The sequence below is a fragment of the Heterocephalus glaber genome, unplaced genomic scaffold (assembly GCF_053883595.1).
Source record: "Heterocephalus glaber isolate CG9 unplaced genomic scaffold, H.glaber_assembly_v1.0 deba00001461, whole genome shotgun sequence".
In the NCBI taxonomy this organism is placed as follows: Eukaryota; Metazoa; Chordata; class Mammalia; order Rodentia; family Bathyergidae; genus Heterocephalus; species Heterocephalus glaber.
The window spans coordinates 10,180,442-10,204,633 of NW_028258308.1; the positions used below are offsets into that span (position 1 = coordinate 10,180,442).

General features: G+C 35.8%; 2 protein-coding genes across 5 annotated transcripts in view; one reads left to right on the forward strand and one right to left on the reverse strand.

The window, feature by feature from the left end:
• The window catches only part of Asb5 (ankyrin repeat and SOCS box containing 5), a 72,369-nt gene extending 62,652 nt beyond the window's left edge, over window positions 1-9,717 (reverse strand). For 2 of the 4 annotated variants that reach the window (XM_021264948.2, XM_087217019.1), the window contains exon 1: window positions 3,567-3,658. Coding sequence is in view for 1 of the 4 variants with exons in the window: in XM_087217020.1 (XP_087073146.1) it covers window positions 3,567-3,615 (49 nt within the window). In the remaining 3 variants the exon portion in view is untranslated. Of the gene's footprint in view, window positions 1-3,566; window positions 3,659-3,873; window positions 4,112-9,405 lie in introns of those variants that run through there. The other 2 variants (XM_087217020.1, XM_004852958.3) reach the window with 2 other exon arrangements.
• Window positions 9,718-9,770: 53 nt separating this feature from the next.
• Window positions 9,771-20,912, forward strand: Spcs3 (signal peptidase complex subunit 3). Its single transcript, XM_004852959.4, has 5 exons — window positions 9,771-10,053; window positions 11,610-11,683; window positions 13,508-13,584; window positions 16,288-16,403; window positions 17,280-20,912. The coding sequence occupies exons 1-5, from the start codon at window positions 9,911-9,913 to the stop codon at window positions 17,410-17,412; spliced, it is 543 nt and encodes a 180-aa protein (XP_004853016.1). The 5' UTR covers window positions 9,771-9,910; the 3' UTR covers window positions 17,413-20,912.
• The last annotated feature ends 3,280 nt before the right edge of the window (window positions 20,913-24,192 follow it).

A 24,192-nucleotide genomic window follows, 5' to 3' on the forward strand; every position in this document is an offset into this window, starting at 1 on the left:
CTTCTGGTTCCAAATGAATTTTTGGATTGTTTTCTCCAGTTCTGTGAAATATATTGTTGGAATTTCAATTGGCATTGAATTAAATCTATATTGCAGTTTTGGAAGTATGGCCATTTTCACTATATTGGGTCTTCCTACCAAGAAGTGAGGGATGTCTTTCCATTTTCTTATATCCTCTTCGATCTCTTTTTTCAGAGTGCTGTAGTTTTCAGTGTAGAGGTCTTTTGCTTCTTTTGTTATTGACTCCTAGATATTTCAATTTTTTGGATGTTATTGTGAAAGGAATTGTTTCCCTAATTTCTCTCTGAGTCTTTTATTTGTGTACAAGAAGGCTAATATTTTTTGAGTGTTGACCTTGTATCCAGCTACTGTACTGAATCTGGCAATTAAGTCTAGAAGTCTTTTGGCAGAGTTTTTTAGTTCTTCTATGTAGAGTATCATATCATCAGCAAATAATGACAGTTTAGCTTCTTTCTTTCCTATCTTTATTCTTTTTCTTTCCCTTATCTAATGGCTGTGGCTAATGTTTCCAGAACTATATTGAATAGGACTGGTCATAGTGGACATCCTTGTCTTGTTCCTGAGTTTAGTGTGAAGGTTTTCAGTTTTTGACCATTTAGTATGATGTTGGCTGTTGGTTTTTCATAGATAGCCTAAATCAGGTTGAGATAAAGACCTTCTGTTCCAGTTTTCTGTGCAGTTTTTATCATGAATGGGTATTAGATTTTGTCAAATCCTTTTTCTGCATCTATTGAGATGATCATATGGTTTTTGTCCTTGACTCTGTTAATATAGTGTATTATATTTATTGATTTACTTATGTTGAACCATCCTTGTATCCCTGGGATAAGTCCCACTTGGTCAGGGTGTATGATCTTCTTGATGACCCTCTGTATTCTTTCAGTCTATGAATGTCTTTTTGAATTAGGTGTGTTTCTTGTATACAGTATATTTTGGATTTTTCTTCTTAATCTATTCTGCCAGTCTATTTCTTTTGATTTGTGAATTTTGGCCATTAACATTGATGGTTGTAATTGATAAATATTGACTCATTCTTGTCATGATGTCTTACTGAATTTGGCTCTTTTATTTTTTATTTTTCCCCCTTTACCTTTAGTTTCTTGCCTTGCCTGGTGGCTTTGCTCTGTTGGGCCTCATGGAGTTGTGACCTTCATTGTATTTTTCTAGGATATTGTTCAGAATTGTTTGAAGTGCTAGTTTGGTGTTCATTAAATTTCTCAGATGCTCTTTGTCGTGGAAGTATCTAATTTCCCCATCGATTTTGAAAGATAATTTTGTAGGATACAACAGTCTAGGTTGGAAGTTATTTTCTTTTAGGGCTTGAAATACTTCACTCCAGGCTCTCCTTGACTTGAGGGTTTGTGTTGAGAAGTCTGCTGTGATTCTGATGGGCTTTCCTTTGTATGTGATTTGTTTCTTTTCTCTAACTGCTTGTAGGATTTTGTTCTTCTGTTGCATTTCTGGGATCTTGACTATTATATGTTGAGGTGTAGCTTTTTTTTTTATCAGTTAGTTAGGTTCCAGCTGTCCTCCTCACTATGCAAGTCCAGGTTTCTATGGGAAGTGCTGTTTCCACCAATTTACCAACCACAATAGTCCATTGTGCTTTTATTGAAGAGTTTTTCTTCACTTTCCCCATGGACTTCAATTTTCATTGAGGAACATCAGAAAGGCCCTCTCTATTGTTCACTTCTGCTCTATCTTCTGGGCTCATAAACATGGCCTTTATGTTCCCCCTGGCACCTCTGCTATGTGGATTCAGATGTGCAGTGCAGCAAGGCATCCACGCCACATGGTCCAGCGGGGCCCTGGGCTGCTGGAGTCTGCACTACTGGGGAACGGAGTCTCCGGTGGGGACTGTGGTGACTTAGTTCTCACAGTCTCTTGTATCACACTACAGTGCTGGAGCAACATTCTCCCAAACACTGGAGACTGAGACTTCTCTGCTGATAGCACTCCTAATCATGTGAGCTCTTGGGGATGCAACCCACACATTGTTTTGTTGCCATATCATACTTCTAACCATCCCATCATCCCCACTTATATAGGATTGAGAATATTTCCTGGTCTCTACTTCAAAATTTAGCCAAATTATCCAATGCTGGAGTCTTGCCATGAATACCTGCTAATATTTGATAGCCTATATGGATGTACCTTATTCATTACCATGCATCTTCCTAATGGCTGAATATTGCCTCTATTATAAATTTCTCAACCCTGGATTATTCTCTTACAATCACAGTCAAATATATTCTCAGATCTCCATTTTCAACATGTTTTATTTTAACAATTTTCTCCCAATCTTAAATAACTTAAAATGTTATAAACAGAACAGAAAGAACAGAAGAAACAGAAGAAACAATTCTTGCCTCGAGAAATAAGGATTCTAAGCTTCAAAAAAGAATGTTAAGGTTCCTTTAAGGTGTGAAATGAGAGATTTTGTGCAAGTGTTGCCTGTGCAAGTGTCATGTAATCTCTATTTGTATCTACATTTATATCAAAAAGCTCAATGGAAAAAATGAAGAAATTTAGTTTGTCAGTTAACTAAAGGTTAATTCTTTATCTTTACTTGAAAAAATAATGAAGAAATCGGTCACTTCCTTCTAGGGATCATCATATGTTTTGGAATCACTGTGAATCTCTTCTAGAACTTTCACAAAATTGACTATATGCTAAGTATGCCAACAAGTAAATCATGTCTTATACAAAGGAACAACATAGATGCACATACTCTCTCAGTTCATGTTTAACTCAGACCTCATAGGCTGATTGTTGCCTGAATCAGCAGTTCTTGCATGACTTGGGCACTCAGTCTTGCCTGCCTGCATGGTAACATCAGTGCACACAGCAAGAGGTTTTTTTTTTTTTTTTTGATATCTATTAGCAGATCTCATATCAGGCCACAAGTTCTTTTCTTCTCCTCTCATTCCTAGACTATCACCTACCTTATAACTGACTCCTACAATAGACACATGAGTATAAACAACCCAAACAGAATTTGTTTCAAGAATTTAAATAGTATATTCACATCATTTAAATATTTTACATTTTCTTGAAATACAAGGATTTATCGATGTATAAGAGTGATTCACAGAAGTGCACTCTAGTACCCAGAAGCTAAAAATCTAACAAATTGTTTTAAAACAACTTTTTTTCCTAGAAGAGACCTTTCAAAGAAAGACTGAAGAAATCAGATATTTTTATACTTTGTTTTAAACTTATCAAGTAATAAGCTGGTTGCGGTGGTACACACATATAATCCCAGCACTTGGAAAGCTGAGGCAGGAGGATTATTATGAGTTTGAGGCCAGCCCAGACTACACAGTAAATTCAAGGCTAGCCTGAACTACATAGCAGGATTCTGTCCCTCCACAAAGTTACCAAATAATAAAATTACTTATAGATTAGTGATTTTGTTATTTATTCTTAGTAATTAAAGTGTACATACATGGTTTTCTAACCTTACACAATATAGTAATGTAAATTATTTTCACTACAGAAATACAGAACATGAAAGTGGCAATAGATTCATACAAAAAATATACCTGAGTATAACAGATTTTGCTTGATTTTTTTCCTTTGCAGATGACACATAAGCTGATGATGCCATGATGTTGCTCACTGGTTAAGAAGGAGTAATAAAAACATTTTCCATGCAATTGTGATACGTGTGTCAAAAGAGAAGACTGAAGATAAAGATTGAGGAGGTATCTTGAGGTCAAGAAGCTAGAGAAATGTGTCCCTTTGAGTTTACATACAAGTAGGGGCTGAGACAGTCACTGGTAACAGAGGAGCAGGCAAGGAATGTGAACACCAGGCAGAGCAAAAGTAACACACAACAGGTCAAAACATGTGAGTATAGCAACCTGAACAAAAGATTGACTTTATATTAGTAGGAATTAGGATTAAAACAAAAATAATAAAAATGACTCCATTTACACAATAGAACGGGGTTAGTTTTCCTAGGCTTTGTAGAAATCTTTAAGACATACTGAATATGAAAATTATGATTCTTTTCAAAAAGCAAGTCTGAGAAAAGAGGACCTGAGAAAAGAATAAGAAGCACAGTGCAAAATCAAGTTGTAAAAGTGACATGACGGAAGGATGAAAGTATAAAATATAAACTTCTTGATAAAATATTATAGAAAGGGACCTCTGGCTGACAGTGGGCTTCTTTAAGCTTCTATTTGAAGGGTTCTGGGCCAAATAGGCAATTTACTATAAGCAAAAGAAAATAAATGAAGGAAATACACTATAACAAAAATTATATTCTTAAATTTCCTTATGTGTCATAAGAATCATTCCTGGAGAAATTTTTAAAAGAAATAAATGATCCGAGGGCCAGCAATTTAGCTCAATGGTTCTGCCACCTGCCTTACAAGTGCAAGGTCCCAAGTTTGATCCCCAGTACTAAAAAAAAAAAAAAAAAAGAAAAAAAAAGAAATGATCTGAAAGCAACATTTGTAAACTACAACGGGCCTGAGACTTCTATCCCTAGAAAGGTTCGCTTGTGAGGTTGGCCCCTGGAGCATATGGGAACTTGGTTGATAAACCATCCCCTAAAGTGGTAAGAATGGCTCATGGGGCCTAAAACATAGAAACAATGTTTTTTATGCCCAAAGCCTTCTCTCCCTCTGGTACTGTGGAGTTTTGGTATAGGCTATCCAGAAAAATGTTTTGCCTTCTGTTTAACTGTTTTTTTTTCTGACTTCTCTCTTTAAAGAGATTCACAAGCATAGAACTTCTAAAATTAGTTGGTATAGTCTATTTACAAGTCTTGAGTGATTACATGTTTTAACTAACCAAGCAAATATCTTAAAAACAAAACAAACAAAAATCCCACTATTGCACCCACTATTGCTACCTGCACCAAAATCCACTGCAATAATTTCTCATCTGGTTTACCAGTTGACAGTTTTATCCCTTCTTATGAAATTATTTACCTATTTAGAGGCTACATGGTTATGACATTCAAGTGACCTAAAAATCTCAAGGGTTTTTGTCTCCAGAATGATGTTGTCTTGGTTACTTTTCTTGTTGCTGAGACAAAATACCTGACACCCAAATTTAAAGAAGGAAAGGTTTATTTCAGCTCATAGTTTGTAGAGGTTTCAGTTCATACTTGGCTGTCTCCAAAGTAGGGTGACATGGCAGAGGGGTATCACAGAAGAAGAACAGTCCATGGTGTGGCAGGTAGAAGGCAGGGAGCAGCAAGCAGCAGCTTCTCTCCCTTTTATCCTTTCCAAGCTACTCTCCTTTTTGTGTGGTGCCACCCAATGGCTTTCCCATTATTCACACCCAGAACTAGGCTAAACCAATCATTGGACTAACTTAGTATCATGCACCCTTAATCCAAGCATCACACCCTCAATCCCAGCATCACACACTGTAGATCCAGTCACCTCCAAAAATCCCCATCTATAGCTTCATGAGGCTTTGGAGGAACATCTATATACAAGCCATAACATGTTCACACTTACTAGCCAGGCATTCAAACTTCCTATACTTTGTGTTTGGCATACATATCCAATTTAGCTTTCTACTTTAGCATATAACCAACTTACACTTTAAAATATTTGTTACCTGTGCATGACATGCATTTTTTACATAGGAATTTCTTTAAAAATATTATGGTCTATGGATTCAAGGGTATTTCAATTCAATAACTTTTTTTTTTTTTTTTAACATCTATAATGTGCAAAGTTCAGTGTCCTGGGCACTGAAAGAGATGGGAAACTTTATAAGTCATCACACCAACTCTCAGATGGACAGTATAATTTGGTCCTTAATGTACCAGACTTAACACATGCTCCATTCCAAGAACGTCCTTTTCATTGTGCAGTGCTTCCTGGGCTCTTTAGATATCCTTAGCAACAATATATTTGATTGGAATGCTTTTCTCTTTTTAAAGCAGCTTAGCTGTCCGCTTGGACAGAGCTTTATTTAAAGTGTTTCCTTATAAAATGACTTATTCTGCCTCCTTCCCTTAGCTGGGTATTATAGAAAAATAGTTATTTACAAGTAAGACAAAACTGTACCTGTATTTTAGGTTTCTTCCTATCCTTCAAATATATAGGTAGACATATGTTTCCCATGTGACCATGCCCTACTTTTTAAAGTACTGACAAAGCATAGTGATTGCTCCTCTCATTACAGTATTGCCACAAGGTTCTGAGTAGAAATTATCAAAATATATAGGATATTTAATTTGAAAGTTCTAAATTTTGAGGTCTGGGGTATTATTACAGATAAATCATAGTCTTAATTTCCTTCTGTGAAATCTTGATATACAGTAAGTTAGAATTTATTTAAAAAATGAACCATTCATAATGGATGTTACTAATATTTATTTGCTTAACAATTATTTAATAATTTTTATAAAGCAGATCACAGGAGATGCAGAGAAAAAGACAATACACATTAATATTAGAGAATAAAACACATCTCTTATAACCCAAGACAATCAAGATTATAAAAAATTACTAGATATAATAGATATAAATTACACATTAAAGCAGAACTCATAAATACAAAGCAAATTCTATATGCAATTAACAGAAAATACATTGCTTTTCAAATGCACATTGAAAACTGTCCCCCTACCTTCCAATTTACAATTTCTCTTTTCTTGGTTTTAGTTACCTCTGGTCAACCAAGACCTGAAAATCTTAAAATAGAAAATTCTTGAAATAAACAATTTGTTTAAAAATTATATTCCATTCTACATAATGTGATGAAATCTCATGCTGTCCCATTCCCTCTTGCTCAAGACATGAATCATAGTTTTTCCAGTCTATCCACTGTGTATATGCTATTTACTCATTAGCCACTCACTAGCCATCTAGTTATCAGATCAGCTGTCATGGTATCCTGGTGCTTGCATTCAAGTTTCCTTTATTTTAATTAATAAAGGGTGGCAATTTGGGTATTCCAGAAAGAAACTGCAAAGTGCCTCATTTAAGTGAAAGGATCAAAGTACCAAAAAAAGAAAAAAAGGAAAAGAGACCACATTCACATAATTTTTATTATGAATATAATAAATACTTATAGAATGTTATGATTGTTCTATTTTATTAGTTATTAATGTTGATTTTTATAATTTATAAATTAAACTTTATCACATGTATATACAGAAAAATACATAGCATGTATGGGGTTTGGTACTATCTGTGGTTTCAGCCAGCCCCTGAAGGTCCTGGCATCTATCTTCCATGGATAACTGGGAAACTACAGTAGTCACAAAGTGATTTTTCAGAACACAAAGAAGAACTTGATAATCCAAAGAATAGAACTAACACAAACAGCATTCTTTGCCTAAATAAAATCAGAAATTAATTTAGAACAATCAAAAGGAAAAAGATTCAGCCTCCTGGAAATTTTCACACATGCATAAATTAAACAACTCTGTGAAAGTAGAAATACAAAACGTATCAATTAAATATGAATGGATACTTTCTTAATATCAACATCCACTTTATATTATACAATGATACACATGCACACGTGCACACACACATTTCCACCTCAAAACCAGCATCTTACATATTCAAGAAATGAATTGAACATTCCTGCTCAAATCAAGAATAAGACAAAGATGATTGTCCCTGGTATTATTAAATATTATGACGATGTTGAAAATGTTAGCCACTGAAATTAAAACACAATCAGAAATACAATAATGAGAAAGAGGCAAAAAATGCCTAATGTAGATGATACGATTAAATATCTAGAAAATGCAAAGAAATATTTGGAAAAAATACAGCAGAGTTAAGAGAATGCCCAATCCCATCACTGACTTGTTTATTTAGTAGACCTTGCAATTTTATTCCTCCTGGTTACTAACATTCAAAACTTTACTCTGCTAACAATAATTTCAGTTGTGCTTTCACAATCTACTTTCACTTTATATTTTGCAAAAGTCATGTACATTCTGACTCTGAAAGGTCCATCCTAACAAGTTTTTTTTCTGTCCCACTGCCATCATCCTCAGTTGCTCATACACTTGATAGACCGCTGCCTGTGTAGTGCTTCGTATGTAATTTCCTTGATATAAAGTCTAACTTTGTGACCTAGTTTCTACAATATTCCCTTGATTTACCTTTCCACATTTACCGCTGCTAATCCTTTAATTATACATTGTCTAGCTGGGTACTGGGTATCTCTTAGATGTATTTCCAGCTCAGTATACTTCGGAGTATCTACCCTAGACAGTTATCCTATAATAAGAATAATAATGTATATTGTTTAGGCATTGTGTTAAATATTTTGCTTCTGCTGCTTTGTCCAACATTCACACAGATGTGGTTTCTTTTTCACTTGAAGTCCTAGCATTGTGTAACTTCCCTTGATATTTATAGTTTTATATTTGATTCCTGATTTTACTTTAACTTCACCTGATTATAAGCTTCATGAGAACAGAAAGTGATTAGTTCATATCTCCATGTCACAGCATAGTAAGCATTCAATAGATAACTGCTTTATTGAAAAAAAGTGTGGCTTAATAAAAATTAAGGTTTTATACTTAACTAATGACATTTCTGTATATAATTAATCCACTTTTCATTCTTGGCTCTATTGCATCTGAGCAGGGATCTGTCTTATTAGTGCTGTATTTTCAAGGCCCAGAACTATTCCTGGGACACGTTAAACAATTAGTAATAACCCTACCTGTAACTCTGGAAGAAAATTAATTGACAATGAATGATACGAAAGAAGCAAAGGCTGAACAACACATAATATAAGCCAGGATCAGGGTCAGATCATTAGCTTCTGGTTTACACCCATCATATTCTATAACATCATCTTTACCTAGTTTGGTTTATAGATGCAAAATTTTTTTAAAAATTAACTTTAGCAGATTACTGGAGCCTCTGAATCCCATTTTTATAATTACAAAAGACCCTTAGCTATGAAAGGAACAAAAGTGTTGGTAGACTGTATTCAAGGTCAGGAATTGGTAGAGTCAGAACCCAGAGACTATCAGGTTATCGAGCATATGATAAATTAATTTCATATTTACTGATAGCTTATAGACTTTAGATTCTTTGTATGTGGAGCTATACAGCAATTCCACAATTATCGCCTTAGATTCTAAGAGCTTTGGGAGGTTATCCTTTCATTTTCGAATATGCAAGTATTTAGATAGGTAACATCAACTTTTATCTTCTAAAACGGCTTTACTCTGTAGAAAGTAAAGCATTAACAGGAACTGGACTAACGCTGGAAGTGGACATAAAGGCACAGAATGCTGGGACGTGTGACTTTTTTTAGGAACCTGGGAGGCCTCATTTTTCTCCTTCTCCCCAGATCCTCCGAAAAAGCTTAAATTCTAACTTTGAGGAGGGTTGATAAGGGAAACAGAGATCCAGTAGTTTTGCAACGTACCACTTCCAAACACGACACATCAGGTCAGGCTCCAAAACACCTTGTCTTGCTAGCTTTTAACAAAAAACGAATGGCCCATAAAAATCAAGAATCCATAGTCCAAACCTCCAAACTAGAAACCCAGTGCTGGGCGTGGGCAACCGACCCTCTCCAGTTGAAACTCGTAGGCGGAAGGAGGGGAAGCAAGAAATGGAGGAGGCGGGTCTCCCCGAAGAAACCACGCCCCTCACACTCTCGTCGCTGATTGGCTATGGCTCCAGGCCGCGGACGGAGGGGCGGGCTCGCCGCCCAGTCGAGCAGTTCCACAAGGAGCTACCCGGGCGGTGGGCGTGTCCCGGTTGGCGGGCGCGCGCGCGCCGGAGGACCGGAAAGGAGGCGGGGCCGCGGCGGCGCGCGCTCCCGAAACGTGCGCAAGGCAGGCGGCGCGGATCCGAGGGAGCCGATCCTCCGCCAGAACGCGAGCCCGGGGCCTGTGTGGAGACAGGGCTGGTGAGAGACGGTCGCGATGAATACGGTGCTGTCGCGGGCGAACTCCCTGTTCGCCTTCTCGCTGAGCGTGATGGCGGCGCTCACCTTTGGCTGCTTCATCACCACAGCCTTCAAAGACAGGAGCGTCCCTGTGCGGCTGCACGTCTCACGAATCATGCTGTGAGTGCGGCTGGGCCGGGCGGCGGGGCCGGCCCTCGGGACGGGGCGTCCGCGCTCCCCAGGGCCCCGGCCCCTAGCGGCCCGCGTCGCGGGCAGGCGTGCGAGCTGAGGGCTTCCCCTCGGGACGCGCCCCGCGCCGCGCCGCACTTCCCGGGCTTGCTCTTCAGTTGAACTCTGAGTGCTGCTCGGGTCGGAGCCTCAGGTCGCTTCCTGTTCCTCACTTCCCTCCCGGCGCGGCCAATGAGGGAGCAACACAGCAGCAAACCCTCCCGCCGCCGGCTCTCGGCCCCGCCGAGAAGGGGGTCGCGGCCGCGGCCACGGCCACGGCAACGTGGTGGTCGCTTTTGTGTGGTTTATGACCCGGGCTTCCCTGTTTGACGCGCCCTTTGCAGTTGTCTTCCCACCTTCGCAGCGCAGTGAGTCCTTGCAGCTGCTCGGAAGAGAGGCTAGAGATCCTGTTAGGATGCGCTTAGTGAATTTTAAACATCTTAGCCTTCTGTCACGGCATTTTCTTGTGTTTTTAAATTTTATTTATTGTTTTTGAGTCAACAGCTTGAATAAATCTTTACGACGCCAAAAATGGAATTTCGGAATGCTTGTCATTTCGCTATTGCCTGTTTTTAATATGATCTTTGCTTTTCATTCTCTGACACTTTTGTCTGATTTGTAGCACTTTCTGATCTTAACACCCATTTGCTCTTCCATGTTCCAACAAGATCTGCCTCTGACCTTAGGTTGTCAGAATCTCCTATAAACCAGTCATGTAATAGGGACTTCCCCACCTGTTCCCTCTCTCTCTCTCCCTTCCTTCCTTCCTTCCTTCCTTCCTTCCTTCCTTCCTTCCTTCCTTCCTTCCTTCCTTCCTTCCTTCCTTCCTTCCTTCCTTCTTTCTTTCTTTCTTTCTTTCTTTCTTTCTTTCTTTCTTTCTTTCTTTCTTTCTTTCTTTCTTTCTTTCTTTCTTTTCTTTCTGTCTTACCGATTTTTGTTAGATACTATTTGAAATTTAAGTAGACCTAGGGTGGAGATCAGTGGTACCACTCTGAGCTCTAGTGGGGCTTAGTTTGGTGCATTTTGAACTCTGCACAGATGCTAGATGTTATCTCGAGCAAGTTTCTTACTGTTCTGGGCCTTAATTTTCTTTTGTTTAAAATGAAATATCTAAGTGGCACACTTATTTTGAAACAGTTGTGAAAAATTCTAGCTGCTAAGCACTCAGTAAAATAAGCAGCTGTCACTCATTTTCTACACCATCTTGTCATATGTACCTCTACCCATACTTGTTATACATCAAGTATTCTTTTTTTTTTCAGCAGTCTGTATCTTCCCCTCCGTCCTGTTAGTCACTTAAGTTGTATGAAAATAGCTGAAGACCTTTTATATTGAATTAGAATGTTTACCCTGTTTTTGTACTTGATATTTCTCTGGTTTTACTTGTGTCTTTGTGGAAATGCTGTTTCACCTGTGCAGACAACTAGATCCAGTTCTTCACTTTATTTATATGAATTTCCTATGATGTTATACATGAAGGATGGTAAAATTTTTATCTTTACTTCTAGAAAAAATGTAGAAGACTTCACTGGACCTAGAGAAAGAAGTGATCTGGGATTCATTACATTTGATATAAGTGTGGATATCCTTTAAGATTATTTTATGCTTTTTCTATGGTTTTGTAAGTGAGATTCATGTTATTTAATGATTTGGAGAACAGGGTCTATGACTATCTCACGTTGAATCAACAAAACTTTGGAAATTCTTGTACTTAAATTTTCATCAATAGTGTTAATAGTTCCACATTTATTCTTAGAGAAAACTTAATAAATTCATGAGTCAGTTGTGTGAATGCACTTTAAATTCTTCATGGAAACATTAAATTGATTGAAATCTACCCAAGGAAGTTTAAATGTGTTTAGCAAAAACACAAAAACAATTAGCTCATTTGGAGGAAAGAAGGAAAATGTTACCAAAGCTCATCCTGCCTAGAAGTATTTAATGTACAGTCCCAAAGAATCCATATGTTTTCATAGTAGAGAGAAATGTATGTTTAAAAAGTTAATTGCATTTGTAATAGTTTGAAAGGCCAGTATCAAAATAATTATTGTTAAACTATGCTAGGATTTTGTCGTAATTCTTTTTTATAAGAACTTTTACAAGAGTCATAGAAATCTTAAGGAAAAGAATTACTTTAATGGAAATGATTTAAATGTTTTCTCTTTATCTTGAATTTCTATCTTTTGATCAACTGATCATTTTGACTACTTAAACTTTAGGGTCATAGGTTAATATCTTGTCACTAGTGTTCATTGCCATGTTTGGCCTAATAGCACTTCCCTTTCTCTGACTCTGATTAAAGATGGTTATGTAGGGTGAGCAGTCTGAATTTGTATATAAACCAACTGTCTGAACAGTTAAAGCAAATCATACGCCTGGGAAGTTTACCTGCTGTTCTTCTGTGCTTATGAAATTACTTGTAATTTTTCAGGAATAAATTACTGATTTAGAAGTAAACTAGAGATAAGTTCTGAAGGCACCTTTTTAGGAGCTAGAGTGTGCCATCAGAAAAGTCTTAAGCTAAACTGTGTGTATACTTTTAAGTCATGTCATTTAAAGAAATTGCTCAAGAGGAGTTCATATCTAGCATAAAAGTAATACTAATATCTTGACTACCATATTTATATTATTATCATTCTCATTATTTGTAGTTTATTCAGATTTTCTTAATGCTACTAATCCTTTAAATTGTTCTTTCAAAGAACTGTCTTAGAGGTCTCAATTCTAAATAAGTCATTCGTAAAGATTATACATATTTAAAAGTGTAATGTAACTTGTTGCTATTAGCTTGTAAATGTACATAATAAAATGACAGCACTTTACATATAATACGTAATAGATCCAAATATCAGTTCAGCTCATTTCTCCTTAGTGGCATCAGTCTTGTAGTTAATTCTAGAGTGCTCTGCATTCTGTGCAATTAAGGTATAGAGATGTTTTGATCTCTACTTGCATAATAACCAAAACAACTTAGTATAAATTTATATTCGGTTAATTACTTGAACCTAGTTCATGTTTGCATATTATTAGATTTTAATATTAATGATCGGTAGTACTTTACAGCTCCAATGGAATGATACATGCTTGAATATTAAATCCTCTTTATTTTGGACCTGGTGGGTTGGTGCTGCATTAAATTAGATTTTGGTTTTCTTTATTATTTTCTTATTAAAATATTTCAGCCTGTAAACCTTGCATACCTAGTAGTAGATCTAATCTTTTCTTAATTTGTCTTTTGAAATGGACTGGATTTTTCTATTTATTTATCTTCTGTAGTTGTTTTATTAAATAGTGTCTCAGTATGTTTCTAGACCATCTCCATTGCTGTGGATAATTAATCTAAGAATAACTAAAATCTGTTTACCAGATGTGTGCTGCTTTATAATTTATTCCTTAATTTGTGTACATCTAGAGAATATATTTGATTGGAATGTTAAGCAGTTGTTTCTTTATTTATCAGCAGAATATTCAACAAAAAATAATGTAAGTACATATATATATAAGCATATTTTAACAGTTTTTAAAACATTATTCTTTATGAGTGTAAATGTTACATAGTCAAAAAAATCTGCCCTGAATTGCTTAGTAAGAAAATGAAAGTTACAGAGAGGTAGCTCTGTTTATCTCCTTTGGTAGCCTCTCTGTTGTTTTGTTCCTGTGTTTAATGCTTCAGTAGCTTTGTGGTTTCCAGAATGGTACATATGCAGAGCCATCCACAGGTATATAAAGAAAACAGTTCGAGGTTTTGAGTTTCTATTAGTGTATTTTCAATTTAAAATTAAAAGGGAAAGAATTTAAGCTTTACCAATACTTTATAAATGAACACATTAATACTTGTGTTTAGTTATTAAGTTAGATAGTCAAATGCCTTCTGTGATATGCAAATAATTCTAAAAGAAGAAGGAGAATTCTGTAAGCCTACAGGTTGACCATGCTGCCTAACATTTATTCATTCATTTTCACATTCAGCATTTTACAAAATATTGTAGTATATGCAGTATGTAAGTGGACTATATTGCCTTGTTTTAAACAGCACAAAAATGAAAGATAGATTTAAAAGATTCTAGCAAAGAAATTATAGATTGAAGATAATGCTAATATTAGTTTCAGGCATATGTAAACAATAAGAAAATGATAGATTGGAGACACCTATTCTTTCCAGCTGCTAAGTTAATGTTAAAAACTAAAAACACAAATAATGTAGTCTAATAAGTTGGATGAGAAAATTCAACATTGGTTAAGACTATTTGAATTTGAAATTCACATTCACTATTGATACTATATAATAAATAGTAAATGTTTACTATGTATGTACTTTGATAAACAGAATTGCATATTTTTAGAGTTTGTATTCAAAATATTTTGTGCTCAAAGATTCTTGCAGTGGTAAGACCAGGAAAGATGTTGGTAGAATTTGTGTTTCCTGTGTAATTAGGAGGTAGTATTGCTTCTCAGTTCAGTACTCTGAGTTAAAATATTCTCTTTCTACAGTTATAATTAGAAAGCTACTTCTTAACATAATTGAGTTAACAAAATTTGAGACCTGTGTTAAAGCTCATTACAGCAATAGGCAATCAGAAACTATAAAGGATTATTAAGATTTTTTTGTATCATCACAGATTATTGTAGAATCCATCTTAATGCCAAATATTTTTCTTGAAAAGTAATTGACATCTCACTGTCTTCATGGTTTTAAGTCATATATCTACAACTAATATCTCTGCTTATCGTGGAATATTTTAAGTGTCATATTCGCAACTCTTAACTACTTGAACTGCTCTTTTAAATTACAAATTACAGGTCATAAGTTTTATAATTAAAAGCTATTGTTAGATTACAGCTTATTAAAACAATTTATGATTGAAAGCTGTTGGTCAAGTATGACTTAAGAGCTTTTGCTGCAGGTAGAGTACTATACATATTGAGATATTTTTGTGGAATACTTAGATTCTATTTTAGTCTTGGTACTGCACATAAAAAGTGATAGACTTAAAATATGAAAGTGAAAAATGTGAATTTAACATGCTGCTTATATGTTATGTTACTCAGATTACTCTGTCATCAATATATTTGTAGTTAAGGGTGGGCCTGCAATTATTTGAACTGTTTCCAAAGGCTAACATGATCAGTTTTATGTATTTATTAGAAATTTTAGCACTTCACTACACATTGATTTGGAACATAAATTTTATGCCAGATATATTATTAGGCACTGGAAATATTATATGTAAGTTTTCATCCCTGCTCTTCAGAATAGACAAAGCGTTAAAAGAAACAAAAAGCTATTCTTGAAGAGTACAACTACATGTGAAAATATTATTCTACTGATTTCAACAAATTACTGAAATAAATGCCATATTTATGATGAGTATATCTACATTATATTTATAATTCTGGTTTACCCTGGTGTAGCTAGTAAGTTAATTCTAATTTGGCATTTGACACATTATTCTTTGGTGAAAATGGATATACATAAAACCCATTTAATTTCAACACATCTTTGATTCTGGACTCTTCAGTCTTAATAATTCTGTTCAGGGACTGGCTCACTGTTTTCCCAGCATCCCCCAGGGTTCTCTCTGAGATAGAGAATATTAGAAGTTTTACAGGGAAAAGGGACTTCAAAGAATACTTCCCTGTTATGGATTCTAATCCCTCTGCTCCTCCAAGAGTCTCATACATGTAGATGTAAAACTTTCTGGTAAGTTATGGGGATCCTGTGTAATAGAGTTGACTTGTAGCAAAAGAATGCTCTTTTTATATTTAATGAATATCTTATTTATCTATTTCCTTCCCTTGTGTCAAAGAGTTCACTTAACAAAAGGAATGATTTTTTTAGGGAAATATTCTCTCCAAGAAAACTTTGCCCAGTCTCTATATCTGCCTGCTATCATTTTGTATGCAACAAGATGTTAGTAAGTTATCAAAGTTGGATTCACCCATGTGAAACTTTTTGCTTAGTAACTTTTTTTAAAGTTAACTTTATTGGTACATTTCAAGTTTACATTATGATCACATTCACCATTGGGAATTTGTACCTGTACATGATATATTTTAGTTCTTATTTTTTTCCCTTTCCCCTTCCCTCTCTTGCTTTTGTAAATGGGGGGGGGGCTTAGTAATGTTTTAATTTGAAGTGATAAGATGCAATTTCTAATGAATTACCTACTTTTCATTGTAATGTAGGCCCTGAACCAAGTAGTCCTTTGGGACAAGATTGTTCTGAGAGGTGATAATCCGAGGCTGCTGTTGAAAGACGTGAAAACAAAATATTTCTTCTTTGATGATGGAAATGGTCTCAAGTGAGCAATTCTTTGTTGTTTTCTACATTTAATAAGAGGTGAAAGAGAAAGATGTAATGTGTTTTTATTTCAAAGAAAAATATCACGAAGTTAAAAGGAAAATTGGAAGAGAAGTATTTACGTAAACCTGAACTGGAAGATTGTAAAGAAATACAAATTGGGATCTAAAATAAGTACAGTAATTAGTTATTTTTCAGTATGTGAAATACAGTAGCCAAAATAATAAAGCCTACAGCTTCTCTGTATTTCACAAGAGCCTAATCTCTTCTTTCTGAACATAAATCAGATCTGAGTGAAAAAGCAGTGCATTAGGTTCAGGAGTTGATACTGAGGTTTGGTTCTTTTCTAAACTGCAAATTTATTCCTTACAAAATGGGAGAATCAGAAGGAATCAGGTAATTGTTAACTTCTTAATGTTGTGTAAGTATCAGAAAGGATTTTAGGAGAGACCTATTTTGACCAGACCAAACCTGTTACCAAATGAAAATTTCAAACCATGATAGATTTTGATTTTAGATTTGCACATCTAAATAATGGCAAAATTAGGTTTCAAGCCATTGTTTTCTGGTTCTAAGTACAAGTCTTCTTTTATGTTCACTGAATTACTCATGTAAACTTTTTCGATCATAGTTCTATTAACTACAACTGTAAGTGAGTTTAGGTGAGTCATTAAGGGATGCTGTACATGTAATGCTGGTGTCTTCAGCAGTATCCTTTGATTGTAGATGACAGGAGAAAACAGTTCGTTTTGCAGATTAGCATTCCCATTAAGAATAGCTAGTTATAAGGTATTTGATGCCTCAGTGGTTGATTTAAAATATTTTTATTGAAGTACAGGTGTTTCTGCTGACTTCTGTTTCTTCTGTCTCTTTGTAGGGGAAACAGGAATGTCACTTTGACCCTATCTTGGAACGTTGTACCAAATGCTGGAATTCTACCTCTTGTGACAGGATCAGGACATGTATCTGTCCCATTTCCAGATACATATGAAATAACAAAGAGTTATTAAATTATTCTGAACTTGAAACAACATATTTTTATACTTACTGAATTATATCTCATTTATCTCTTCCCTTTTTTTTTTTTTTTTTTTTTTTAGGGGGAGGTTGTTACTTTTATTTGGTGTAAGAATGTCAAAAACATATTTGAAGAGAAGGGTTAAACAGTTTTACAAACAACAAAGTCACCAGAGTGGAGTATTAAAAAAATAAGGCAACTACATAATAAGGATTTGTAAAAAATATATGTATTTCAAGTATTCCCTGTATTTCCATTATTCTTTATGGAATATAAAGTGAGCGTGAAGGGTTGTTAAAAACTTTCAGGTGCCTGTAGAGTCATAAGAACTCTGAATTTTATGCTTTGCATTTATGAAAGTTCACATTGGATGTGACTTAGATGTAGACAATTCTTTTATATCTCTAAGGGTATGTTAACTAACAGGAAAAATTAATACAGTTATTTGTTATAACCTTGGTTTACAAAAAGGCAGAAGAGTTAGAATTGTATTTCATTTCTTAGGAATACCCATGAAACTTGTTTTTCTTAGATGACTAGTAGCTTTCTCCACTTAAAGAATGAATACCTCTTTATGTGCTGTAAATCATTCACACTCATGTTAAAAATCTCAAGTTGACCAAATGTGTGTCTTTCAGTACTTTTTCTAAAAACCTTTGTTTATACACCTTTGTATAATTTTTTAGCATTGTTATTGAAAGTTGAAAATGTTTGCATGGTTTACCCTCTAAGTTTGTTCTTGTGAGCATGCCAAGTGCTACTGAGTGGTAATTATCTCTAGCTTCCTCTTGGTCCACATATTAATAATTTTTGAAGTAATAATATTTGCATTGTGGTTTTCCGTTTACAAAGCCCTCTCATGTATTTTGTTGTTATGTTATGCTCAGTACCTAATGAGGTAAATAGTGCCAATCCTAGCTCTTTGCAGATGAAAAAAGTAAAACCCAGAAGTTGATTGAATTGCTCCAAAGTAAATAGCAAGGAATGAAGTTAAAATATGAACTAAACTCTTCTGATTCTCTAGCTTGTTCTTTCTCTTTTACCTCAGTTTATAGACTAAGTATAATTCCCTCACAATTTTCATAGTAGTTCTTGTTACCTGGACACCCTTTCTATCACTTCTAGAAGTGGTTTCTTACCTATGTAGAAGTGACTGATTTTGAAGCTGCCAACAACTCAGGTAGTAGTAGTATCTCATTCACTGCATAAATTAATTTTATTATAATATAAGAAAATATAAATGTATGTAAAAGTAATTTTGAGATTAATACATAATATATGATTGGCTACTTAATCGTATTTCTTATAACTTTTTTCTTTTGTGGGCAAATAAGCATCTCAAAGATTGCAACTGCAAATACCCTTAAAAGCAAGATGAAACACTGCAGTTGTACTATCAGCAGTAACCAAAAGGGCTAGTAATATTTTATAAGAACAGTTTAAATTGACTAATACTTCTTTTATTTACCTCATGTGAAATATATCACTGCTTAGTTACATTCATTTTGAGAACTGTTGTATATGGTTTTATGGTTCACATAAAAGCACGTGCATATGAGTTTTTCAAACTGGCAAGAAGGTCAAAGATGTAGTATCATGAATCCTATACTGGGCTTGGCTTCCAGGCTTTGGATTAAGCTTCAGGGTCTCAGTTTCTGTATCTGAAAATGACAGAATTGGACGAGTTAACTTAAGTGGTGATCCTTTTAAACCACACCTGTCTGTAAGATTTTATCTGTTCAGCAAAGAAATTGAACAGAAAAGCACCTTAGAAATATAAAGATAGGAGTGTGATTGAAAGACGTAATACATAATTCCTAGGGATCTGACTTTATTTCTGTTACTTTTTACTTCATTTACTTTGTTACATTTAATTTCTTTTATTTGTACAAACACTGGATCTGAAAACTTAAAATCTACAGGTGTCATAGCTTAGAAAAACTGAATGTGTTCTCATTAAAGAAACATTTTTGATAAGCCTGCACTTTTAAGCAGACCTTAGTTGTGGTTTAATAGTTCATTACACTTTCATGGTAAGTGGATCTATTAGTCTAGAGATTAATATTGATATTTGAGTTGGAGTTTGTTTATTTAGCAAGGCCATATTTTTGTAGTTTGGTGAGAAACAGAAGTAGGAAGGCTCAATTAGCGCAGTGTGGATAAAAGTTTTCATTTTTACTTAACTAAGGGAAATTGCTCAGGATAAGTATGCTCCATCATGAGAATAAGGAATCTGTCTCAGGAACTCATTTTTGGGTGTGTACAGCTTTATTAGTCTACCATGATTCTACATTTTGAAAAATTGACCTGTTTAGTTTGATAACCATATTCTTAACTTTTACAGAAGTATTGTTAAATCCCTACAAAGATCCAAGTCTTCAGACTAGTAACAACCTCAGCGTGACCAGAAATGTCTGAGCCCAGAGATAATTCTGAAAAGAGAATAATTGCAAGACACTTACTAAAATGACGCTCACTAGAAATGAGTTCATTTTAATATGTAGCACCGACATACCCTTCTGTAGCAGCCTGGACAAGAGCTGAATTAGTATTTTTTATTCCTGTAATTGATTATATTTTAGTTTCTTTCTGCTGAAAGGAAAACAAAAGGCTTCAGAAATTCCTAAGAGTGAAATAGAGAAACAGAACCTTTTGAGTTTTCTTTCCAGGAATGAATTTAGACTTTGGTGGGTTTGATTGCCACTTAACCTAAGAACTGGGTTGTAAGAAATGTAAACCTTTGGATTTGAGGGCTATAGGTTACTGGAGGGCTTTTAAAAATACTTTGAATCAACATGTAAAGGGCTTATGGGAGGGGGAACCATAAGCTGTGAACTTTGTAACTGCACAGCTGTCCATTTCAGAAGCTTTCCATGCTTTTACAGAGGGCCCCTGTACATTACACGAGACTGCCAGAAGTTTAAAGAGATTACTTTCAAAAAGTTGCATATTTTTGATGCAATCTGGGAAACTACTTCAAAAATACAGAAAAATTCATGAAAATACTGACTATATGAGGATTTTAATTGCAATAAATATTCAGCATTTTTCTAATGAAAATTTTGTTTACAAGTAAAAGACTTTCAGATTGAAGGTTTTTATGCGAAGCTGTTGAAGTAAAAGTAAAAGGAAGAAACTAAGTCTAGTCACGTGTGGTGGTGCATGCCTGTAATCCCACCACTGAGGCGGCTGAGGCAGGAGGATTGCGATAGTGCGAGGCCAGCCTGAACTACAAAGTGAGACCTTGTCCTGAAGAATATATATAAAGAAATTGAAACCAAATCTAGTAAACTTGTATTTTGGGAGGCTGAATGAGGGGAAAGGTTACTCCTAAAATATGCAGAGACCTTGCACCTAGACTGTAAGCCCTGTGAGGGCAGGCTGTCGGATTTATCTTTGTATGTTCCCCAGCACCTAGCAGAGTGCTTTGCACATGATAGGTGCGCAATAAATACTGATCTTAAAGTCACTGTTTCTAATGTGACTAAACTATGGGGACTCTGTAGTTATCATTCTCCTCCTTTGTAAGTACTGCTTTTTTCATTACTGAGCTCCTGGTGACATTAGATTTGATCATTTTCCTTTCAAGCTCAGTTGGACTGCCTGTAAAGGTAAATGGTACTCTTGTTCCAGGTGCTGTAACCTGTGTTTTTCAGAGTTAGAAAGCTAAGTGATAGCTTTTCCAGATAAGATTGACATGTACAGGGCTGGGGATTTAGCTAAGCAGCACAGTGCCTGCATGGCAAGCTTGAGGTCCTGAGTTCGATCCGCCCACCCCCATACCAAAAAGAAGGATCAATATGTACATTTGTTTGTTTTTAACACTGGAAAGCTTTACTGGACCCAACCTCCACCTGCCCCCCCCCCCCAACACTCAAGGTACTTGATAAAGTATAACTTTAGAAGAAAGGGTTTTAGGTACACACTCGCCTGAAAGCCCATTTGTTTGCCTCTGGTCTTGGGCACAGAAGCTGAGTTCTTACTGCTGCCACACATCTGGCTCATCTGACTGCACTGAGCTTACTGAGTTGTGAAAATTATTCCTCCATCTCAAAGGAGAGGAGTTTCTCAGAAGGCACATTTGACAATGGATTCAAAGCAACCCTTGGCACCCCAGGAAATGAGTTTAGAGGGTAAATACTTAGGTTTTAGCAAGGATTTAATCAGGTCAGCCAGATTCTGATTTTGTTTTCTTGCAGTATGGGGAACCCTATGCCAAGACCTCTTCAGCCCTTAGATGTTTCTTTTATTGCTTTGTGCTTTTACCTCTCTCTACATGAAGGATTAAGGCAAGAATTCTGATTTCAGTGGGTGACTCATGAATTAACACCGCAGAAAGCTTACCTTCAATAGAAATGGCTTAGTGTACATGCTGCAGGGACTGGGAGAGTCTAACCTCCTTGGTAAGTGAATTAGTGCAGAGTGGGAAGGAATCTGTTGACTGAGTGGGGAGGAGAGTTCTGAGGAGATAGGCAGAGGGAGTTGGAGCAGTCATCTTAAAGGGAATAAGATAGTGAGAAGTCTCAAAAGTTGTGTGGGGGCCTCCCAACTTTGTCAAGTCCGGTGGGCGAGACTAGAAGAAATGTAGGTAGAAAGGAGACAGGAAAATTGTAATCGCAACATTATACTTTTTAAGAAAAACTGCAACTTTAGGACATAAAGTTACCCAAGGTTACTTTGCCCTTTTCCAGGAAACCTCCCAAATACTCTCCGTTTCAAAGATACAATAAGCCTGTAAATTGAGTGCTTAGGCTTTCCCCGAGTGTCCTTTTTGCCTAATACACCTCTTCATGCCTCACACATCTTGAAAATTTTGCTTCTGTGATTAGGTATCAACAAACCTGTAACCTACCCCGTGAATGGGATGAGTAGAGGGCCCCATCTCTTGGGGTACTTCCTTGGACTGCATTTGGTGATCGACAATTCACTGCTGAAGTCTCTGCAGCTGCTATAAGTCTCCCCTATATATTATTAATACTTGTGTATGCAGAGACAAACTAGGTTTATTAATCTAGTTAGGAATCATAATTTTTATGTAATGCTTACAAGTGGATTTTATGAGGAGAGATACCGTTTCTTGATTTGTACTCAGCATTTGAAAGCCCAATTAAATATTCTGTACTATAATAGGCAACATCAAACTTTCATTAACTTAAGAAAACAAGAATTTATTTCTGCAACACTGAATAAGTCTGTAGTGGTTCAGGCAGCTTTCCACACTGTGACTGCAGGGCTCAGGTTCCTTCCATCTTGTGACTCACCCCAAGGTTTCCAACCTCAAGCTGGATGATGGAGGTTGGAAGGGAAGAGAAGGCTCAATGCTTTAATGAGCTTGGCTCAGTAGTATCACATCATCAACTCATTCTGAGGGTGAGAATGAATCGCACAATCTTGTGTGATTGAAGGGGCACCTGGGCAATACAATCTATATGGGCATCAGTCATTTTTCAGAAACAACTCTATGAGAAACATGAATCTGTTGTAGATAATCATAGTATCATTTCTTGTTTAGGCTCACCTGGTTTAAACTGACCAGCCTTCTGCAGTACCCAAGCAGGAAATGACCATCGATCATCATGATCATTTTAAATACTGTTTTCTTCATCTTGTCTGTAGCACATAGGCATAGGCATTAAAGATTTTCTAAAGTTAAACGCAGTAGGTTTTACAAGTTAAGGCACTAACGTGAAAGTTAACCGGCACAGCTAAACTTTCTAGCCTCATACTTCATCTAGAACTGTTTTTTGTGTCCCCCATTTATGTTTTTCCCTCTCTTTTGCTGGTGTTATATCACTTACTGCAATTCATATATGCAAAAGATTTCATGTTGAACACTGCTCAAAGTGTTTGCCCAGCTTTAGTCTGGAGTTGCCAGTGATACATGTTTGTAGTTGGAAGAGACACTTAGTATGCGAATTTATGTGCAAGTAATTTCAAACATTCGAGAACTCATCAAAACTGTTAGGATCACCACAACTTTGTATAACAGGCATAAATAAAATTTATTTAACTAAGAACATACCACTGCAGCACACACCTCAGTCACTGTTAACTTCCTTGCTATCCTCAAACTTGGCTAGCAAATTCCTGCTGAAAGATTTTTGCACTGGCTTCCTCTTAATAAAAAAACATTCCTGACTTCGTAACATTGTTACTGTTCTTGTTGTTGCCTAAGATTTTATACATTCATTATATGTATAAATTTATTTACTATCAGTTTAATAATAGGGAGGGTTGTGTTTATTTTCTTATAAGAAAATCCATATTTGTTGAGTGAAATGAATTAAAAAGCAAGAAAAGGATTGTGTCATTAGTGGATTTTATTTACAGTCATCCCTAGGTATTCTTAAGAAACTAGTTCCTGAGGACTTACTACAGATACCAAAATCTGAGAGTGCCCAAGTCCCTTATATTAAATGGTATAGTGTTTGTATATAACCTATGCATATCTTCCCTTAGACTTTTAAGTAATATAGATTACCTATGATTCATAATGAAATATAAATGCTATGTAATGAATTGTTAAACCAAGCAAGCGTGGTGGCACACACCTATAATCCCAGCACTGGGGAGGCTGAAGCAGGAGGATACCGTAAGTTTGAGGCCAGCCTGGGCTACATAGGGAGTTTAAGGCCAGCCTGAACTTCATAGCAAGACCATGTCTTTAAAAAACAATACAAACAAACAAAACTCAAAGAATTGTTATTTAGGGAAGAATAACAAAAACATTTCTAGTGTTCAGTACAGATAATGCAACTATTGTAGGCCTAAC

Coding starts and splice junctions, on each gene's coding strand:
- Spcs3 (XM_004852959.4), top strand. CDS start 9,911: ATGAATACGGTGCTGTCGCGGGCGAACTCCCTGTTCGCCTTCTCGCTG. Junction 10,054..11,609: donor CACGTCTCACGAATCATGCT/GTGAGTGCGGCT, acceptor CTTTACTTCTAG/AAAAAATGTAGAAGACTTCA. Junction 16,404..17,279: donor GATGATGGAAATGGTCTCAA/GTGAGCAATTCT, acceptor GTCTCTTTGTAG/GGGAAACAGGAATGTCACTT.